Here is a 7,626-nt window from a genome sequence, read left to right on the forward strand (position 1 = left end):
TGTTGTAGGTTTTGGCTACGATGGAGGTTAGACTGATACCGCGATAGTTGTTTCCTGAACTAAGATCTCCTGTTTTGGGGATAGGAACAATATTTTAATATTAAAAGTATGAACCATTGATCCGGTTTCTTCCCTTTGAGAAGTGCGTCATTGCAGAACCCTAACACAATGTCATCTAGATTGCATCTCTTCAGCACTTCTGGAGGTATGTTGACCTCTCCACAGCTCTTTGACCAGTGATGTCGTTGATGTTGATCAGTTTCCAACTTTCACCATGTTTGAAGTTGACATGCGCTCTTTCAACCTCATGCAACTTTAAAAACATTTAGATCTCCTTCAATAACTTTGTTGTATGCATCATCAAGGTTTTTCTTCGCTTCCTTGTACTCCTCTCTTTTACAATCAGCAAGATCAGTAGTGTCCAGTTGATACGCCTCATACGTCTCCCTGATATGTTCTCTTGCCTTTATGACTCTTGGATCACGAGAAAAGTTTGCCCTTCGAGATCGCTTCTTTGCAGGGATGATCTTCTCAGCTGCTTCTTTGTTGGCAGCGATAAATCGGCTATACTTATCTGTGGCTGTTTCCTCTATGTTTTCAAGGATTTCAAATCTGTTGTGCACTTCTATGGCGTACATCTTTTGGATATTTCTATCAGTGCTCAGGGATTTCCAATCGAACTGGTTCTTCCTTGGTAAAGTCGTGCTCATTCTGAGGCTTAGTCTTATTCTTGCCGACACTATTCTGTGATCGGAGCCCACACTATGTTCCTCCATTTTCTTCATGAGTATATAGTCTAGTTGGTATTTATTCCCGCCTGGGCTTGAATATGTCCATAATGTTCCAACTTTCTTACGAAACTGTGTGTTTGCAATGATGAGATTCTTCGCTGTTGCTAGTTCCACAAGGTATTTTCCGTTTCTGTTAGTGGTGTCATGGTATGTAAATTTAGCGTCTTCCAGTCCAACTCTAGCATTGAAATCACCCATTGTTATCAAGAGGTTATGAGCAGGGATGGATTCAATGGCTCTTCTCATACTAACGTTGTGATTCTCTACTATGTCTTCATCAGCTATGTTGGTTGGGCAATATGTAACGATGACAGGTGTTGCTGGGTTACCCTGGAAGTTTGCAATACGAATTCTGTTCTTGTGTGATCTTACACTGGCTAGTGAATTTTCAGCATTTTTGTTCAGTAGGATTCCAACCCCTCCAACTGCAGCTCCCGCATCGTTCTTAGTTGCTGATGTTGTAATCAGTGTCCTGCCTAGTATATGTATTCGAATCTAATTGTTTCATCGTGAATAATACGATGCTCTTGTATTCCCAATACTTCCACATTGTACTCAATGAGATTAGAAACTATCTCTTCTCTACACTGCTGTTCTGTAAGTGTCCGTACATTCATGGTGGAGATTGAGATGACTTTCTTGCAATTTACAAGGTTTCTCCTCCTGCAGGCACCTTCATCAGACTTGTCCCTTCCATCCGGATTTCGAGGCAATGCGTCATGTGATCGTTGCAAATCGACGTCTGCACCAGGAGATGTTAAGACTGAATTAGGGACTTTAACCCTACTGTAGTTTTGGTTCGCCATCATAGTTTTTCAATTACTGATATAGCTGTGGTCGCAACTCCTACAGCTAGCTTTGTTAACAGAGTTTTTCCTCACTTGTCAAGTGGCCGTAGGAAAATGTACATACAAGACATCTTACTTGCGCCCTTCACACTTGTGATCTATGTCTCCAACCAAACAAAACAAGAAATGTGTTTAGTTTCTATAATAATTATTATTAGTACACTTATTTTCCTTTCTTTTCATTCTCTGTACTTATTCATTCCAAGGCTTGCACTAACTTTATCACTCCGTCGCTCTCCTTCTCTGTCTTCCATTATTCTCCCTCTTTTTCTTTCTTTTCTTTCTTTCTTTCTTTCTTTTTCTTTCTTTCTTTCTTTCTTTCTTTCTTTCTTTCTTTTTTTTGTCCTCTCTCACTCTCACTCTCCCTTTCATTTCAATAATATTTATTTACTTCTCATCATTTCTTTCTCTTCATTTTTCCTCTTTCTCCCTTCCCGTAGGCCCCTCTCATTCTCCATATCCCTCCTCCCCTCTTTCCTCCCTCACCCCTCCCAACCTTCTCACAGGGGTGTATCTGTCCTTCTACACACACCCACCCACCCACCCACCCCACCCCTTTGGGTACGCCACTATTTTCAGCTCCACATCGGGCAGTCAGAACTCCATATTTGGGAGGGCTCGACAACAATCTTCCCAAAATCGCATGTTAATCATATTTATATAGATATGACCGTAGAGGGGAAAAATTGAAAACAGTAATTGAAAACAGTTAGGACCTTGAACAAAGTTCAAGCTCCTAAATCGCTATTGTAAATAAGAAAAATAAATTATACAAACAATATCTTCACTCCCCAAGTCAAAATGGACTTCAAAAATTTAAAACTTATAAAAATGTATTAAACATGCTTATACGTAAAGCTAAAAGAAAATATTATTTCTTGAAATTCGAACATAGCAAGAATAATATGAAGCAAACATGGAATACAATAAATACTATTCTTGGTCGAGGAAAGCAGAAATCTTCCCAGAATAAATTTAAGGATGGTCATGGCAACATATATACAAACTCTGACGATATATCAAATCAATTTAATGATTTTTTTTTTTGTAAATGTAGGCCCGGAACTTGCATCCAGTATTCAAGATTCCGACAAAAATATTATGATTACCTTCATGATCCAAGATTTAGTAGCATGTACATGAGCCCAATTGTGGAAATGGATATTATAAAAATTATTGATAAATTTAACCAAAATAAAAGTGCTGGTAATGATAACATAGGAAATTTCATTATAAAAAGAGTAGCTAAGGAAATCGTAAAACCTCTTACAAGCATATTTAATATGTCAATCTCAACAGGTATTGTTCCTGAAAAACTAAAAATAGCTAAGGTTATACCAATATACAAAAAACAAGAAGCTGAAGTCTTCTCCAATATTATAGACCAGTGTCACTTTTACCATGTTTTTCAAAGATTTTAGAAAGACTTGTATTTGATAAATGCGTTAACTACATAGATACTCACGAAATCCTTAATGACAAACAATTTGGATTTCGATCCAACCACTCTACCTATATGGCTATATTACAGCTGGTGGATAAAATTAATACAGCAGTGGACAAAAATAAAGCAACTATTGGAATTTTCTTCTTAGACTTATCAAAAGCGTTTGATACAATTGACCACAAAATACTTCTTCATAAATTAGAGCATTATGGATTTCGTGGTGTGGTATTGGAATGGTTTACAAATTATCTAAGTAATAGAAAGCAATATGTATCCTACAACACGTGTGACTCACAACTTAAAGATAATGTATGTGGTGTTCCGCAAGGATCAATATTAGGTCCACTATTTTTTATATTATATGTTAATGATATCACTAGTACCTCTAATATTCTGGATTTTATACTATTTGCTGATGATACCACTATCCTTTACTCGCATGAAAATATTGAGAATCAAACAAATGTCGTGAATGCTGAATTGAAAGAAGTAAGCAATTGGTTTAGAGCAAACAAGTTATCAGTAAATGCAAGCAAAACAAATTATATGTTATTAGGAACGCCTCATATGACATCAGTCAAAGTGCAGCAAGATTTAAACATCGTCCTAAACAACACACTATTGGACCGAGTGAAACATACCAAATTTTTAGGTGTCTTAATAGATGAAAACCTCACCTGGAAATGTCATATTGACTGCGTTTCCAAAACTTTGTCGAGAAATATTGGTATCATGAACAAATTAAAACACTTTATTCCTGATCGAATATTATATACCTTATATTGTACTTTTATTTTGCCGTACCTCAATTATGGAATTCTAATCTGGGGAATACATGTAAACTTTATTTGGATAAACTGACCAAACTCCAAAAATGGGCAATAAGAACAATTTCTAATAGTCATTATAGAAGTCATACCAGACCTTTATTTGCCAAATACAACATTTTAAATATAGAAGATATGTATTCTCTTGAACTTGGTGTATTTATGTACAAGAATTCCATACATGAGTTACCCAATTCATTTAATGAGTATTTTACAAAACGTTCTGACATACATGACTACCAGACAAGACGAAATAATGATCTCCAGTTAACAAAAAATAAAAGAGTTTTTTCCGACCATTCCATTCGAACGAGCGGGCCCATACTTTGGAACTCTCTAGATAAAAAAATTAAAGACTCAAAGTCCATAAAACATTTCCGCAAACACCTTAAACAAAAACTTATCTCTAAGTACAATTAGGCCATTCTCGAGCACTGTAATTTGTCATGTCTGTTAGTCATTTTTATTTTTTTTTGTTGATTTCATAATCTTTGTTTTGTTTTTTCGTCAGGGAAAGGCAATTCTCAGGCCTTATTGGCCTTCCTGCCTTTTCCGCCATATTGTGTTTCTTTATTTTTGATGTAGTTGTATATTTTTATATATGGAAATAAATGAATGAATGAATGAAAGTTACGATACGTAAACTGTCTCACTTGCATAACAAAGGACAACTTTAAAATTTACTTTCAAAATAATCTAAAAAACTGGAAAATTCGTTGTTTCACTGTTTCGTAGTGAATGTGGATGTGGATGATGGCGTGCTGCCAGTCACACTACAGTTCATTCATAAAAATATCAAACTCACCCGATAAAGTATATTCTAGCCAAATTTGGACACCATCCGGCAATTTTCCCTATAGGTACCATGCATTGCAATATTTATATAATATTGGATGGCATTGAGGGTTGTATTAGAATGTACTGCACGCTCATGATACAACCGAAATAAAGCCATCTAATATTATTATTATTATATAATATGAAGCTTTTTTAAGGGCATGTATAGAAAAAAAATCCACATTGGACCCCAAAGTTTATTTCAGGAAATAACACATTAGATTACCATAAAAACGAAACAGTAATCTTTGGCGAGATCTAAATGTAATTTTTACATAGAATTTTCAACATCTTTTCATGCTTGATTTTCACTAAATTAAAAAATATTTTGGCGCATATAAAATTGAAATTAAATTCTCCGCCTCCTAAACGACATAAACTGTACCACAATTGGGTATCACGAATCGTTATATATGGTGTGCAGTTAATATTCATAATATTCTTTTATAAATAGGATACTTCAGTTTTTACACAAAAAATATTTCAATGAAAGCCCGCTCACTCGGCTCTTTCAAAAAGGTAATTAGACTTCCTCAACATGTGCAATAAATTCACTTATTTTTTTACGCATTTTACAAACACTTGGCCGATGGCGTGTGCTGCTGTAAACTTACATAATTATGGAAAAAATGGGCAGCATTGTATTTTTGGTCGTCAAGTTTTATCTCCTCTGCGCAGACACTTGAGCTAAACTCTTCACACGGAATGCATATATTGTACAGAATGTAATAATGATTTTGTTAACGATGGCGTGGGCATCGGGAGGATGTCTTTTTGTCAAACTTTTCTTGTCTCTTTTATTTACCGGTGTTTCTGCAGGTAAGTTTCACAATGTTATTTTGTATTTATCAATAACCATGTTTCTGCTTTCTGGATTTCCAACAATCACGACTTACGAAAAGTCCGGAAATCCGAACTCCTCTATATGGGGTATGCATCTATTTTCAGGAATAGCCCCATCATACAGTGTTAAAATATTTTCATAAAAATTGGCAGCTGAGATGCCGGCAATTGTCCGTTTGTTTACAGAATTGTCCAGAATTTTTACACAATGTCCGTTTTTACAGAATGAATGTCCGTTTTTACAGAATATTTTTGTTTTTTACAGAATGTTTCTGGTTTTTTTACAGCATGTTTCTGATTTTTCATGATTTGCAGAATTCCACGGAAGAAAAATAATTATGATCACCGGAACTATCAAATTAAGTCCGCTTCTTAAGCCCGATCCTAACTCCACATCGCAGCGCGATGCGATGCTGTGATGCTATAAAATCTGTAATCTGAACCAGGTTTTAACGAGCTCAACGGTGAAAATTCTCATCGCGCGGTGGAAATTTGGGTCCGCGAAAAAGTTGAACAATGTTCAACTTTTTCGCACCTGCTGCGATATCGCAGCCGTGCGCGCTTCTGATTGGCTGCTGAAAAATCAAGGTCGGTAGAATCATAGACATACCAACCTAGACCTATTACTGCCCATCCTTTACCACAGCGGGAGGTGAAGCTCCGTATCCAAGGTGATATTGACGGATTGACGGGGTTACTAGGCGCGGAGAAATATCGCAAACATGTTTGACGCGCTCGTTTGCGTGATTACTGCGCCGTTATCGCCGCGTCAAATGCAACATGTTCCATAGACGCGAACATGTCTGATTGTTTGCGTCCGGGTATGCGTCCTTGTCAAATTCGTTGCTAAGCAGTGTCGGCTTCACTACGCGAGTCAAAGTCATAGGTCTAGGTTCTCGTTTGTCTGGGGGTAGAATGACCTTAAAAGGAGATGCAGACCCCACATGCTTTTAAAAGCGTCGCAGCATCGCATCGCGCTGCGAAGTGGAGTCTGGATCGGGCTTTACTCCACATCGCAGCGCGATGCGATGCTGCGATGCTATAAAAACTGAAATCTGAGCCAGGTTTTTACGAGTTCGGCGGTAAAAATTCTCATCGCGCGGTGGAAATTTTGGTCCGCGGTGGAGTAGGATTTTGTTCAACTTTATAGCATCGCGCTGCGATATCGCAGCCGTGCACGCTTGTGATTGGCTGCTGGAAAATCAAGATCGGCAGAATGACCATAAAAGGAGATGACCCCCACATGCTTTTAGAACATCGCAGCATCGCGCGATGAAATTAAAATGTACATTTTAATTTCATCGCGCGATGCTGTGAGGTTTTAAAAGCATCACAGCATCGCATCGCGCTGCGATGTATGCATGTAATAAGTGGGTGATGACGGTCAAAGTCTGTATTTGGAAGTTTGGATGGCCCTGAAAAGGGCCATCGGGTTTGTGTCGTCGAATTAACAACGGGTAGGAGAGAGCACGCCCTAGAAATTTGTCAGTAGCTTTATGAGGTGATTTTAAGGGATCCCTCATTTTTGGGGTCCCCGTTTTCGGGGTTCCCGTTTTCGAGACTCCCAGAAAATTTCCTCTGTACGCCAGCTCTTTCGGCAAAATTTGCGAATCATCCACTACTCAAAATATTGAACCTATCTGTCATCTATCACACGGTAGAGGAGAGTAAAAGCAAAAATCCTCTCGTTTATTCTCTAATTACATATTCTATTCTAATGTTAATGTTATAACTTATATCATTTTATAATAGATTCTTGTGCTGGCGAGAATGAAATTGTTCTAATGGCAGACAGCCTTATGAACCTTACATCGCCCGGTTACCCGCAAATGTACCCCGATAACGTGGACTACACGGTGACAATATCGGTAAAGGACCACGGAGCAATACTTATGAGTTTTCTTCTCTTTGAAATGGAAAACAATTTTGATTTCCTCATCATTAGAAGTGGCCAGGATTTTTTACGATCTATGGAGGTGAACCGTTTCACAGGTATTGTTTTTTTACATTCCAGTATGTACAAACAATTCACT

At 37.5% G+C, this 7,626-nt stretch overlaps 1 protein-coding gene across 1 annotated transcript; it reads right to left on the reverse strand.

Moving 5' to 3' along the window:
- Nucleotides 1–305: 305 nt before the first annotated feature.
- Nucleotides 306–1,893, reverse strand: LOC140170841 (craniofacial development protein 2-like). Its single transcript, XM_072194055.1, has 2 exons — nucleotides 1,858–1,893; nucleotides 306–1,286 (listed from the first exon to the last, which is right to left on the reverse strand). The coding sequence occupies exons 1-2, from the start codon at nucleotides 1,891–1,893 to the stop codon at nucleotides 306–308; spliced, it is 1,017 nt and encodes a 338-aa protein (XP_072050156.1).
- Nucleotides 1,894–7,626: the final 5,733 nt, after the last annotated feature.

Source organism: Amphiura filiformis, chromosome 15 (genome assembly GCF_039555335.1).
Source record: "Amphiura filiformis chromosome 15, Afil_fr2py, whole genome shotgun sequence".
Taxonomy (NCBI): Eukaryota; Metazoa; Echinodermata; class Ophiuroidea; order Amphilepidida; family Amphiuridae; genus Amphiura; species Amphiura filiformis.

Excerpts from the sequence above, each read along its gene's own strand:
- LOC140170841 (XM_072194055.1), bottom strand. The coding sequence starts at position 1,893 with ATGGAAGACAGAGAAGGAGAGCGACGGAGTGATAAA. Across the intron at positions 1,287-1,857 it reads GAGAGCGACGGAGTGATAAA|ATTCGAATACATATACTAGG; the intron begins GTTAGTGCAAGC and ends TGAAACAATTAG.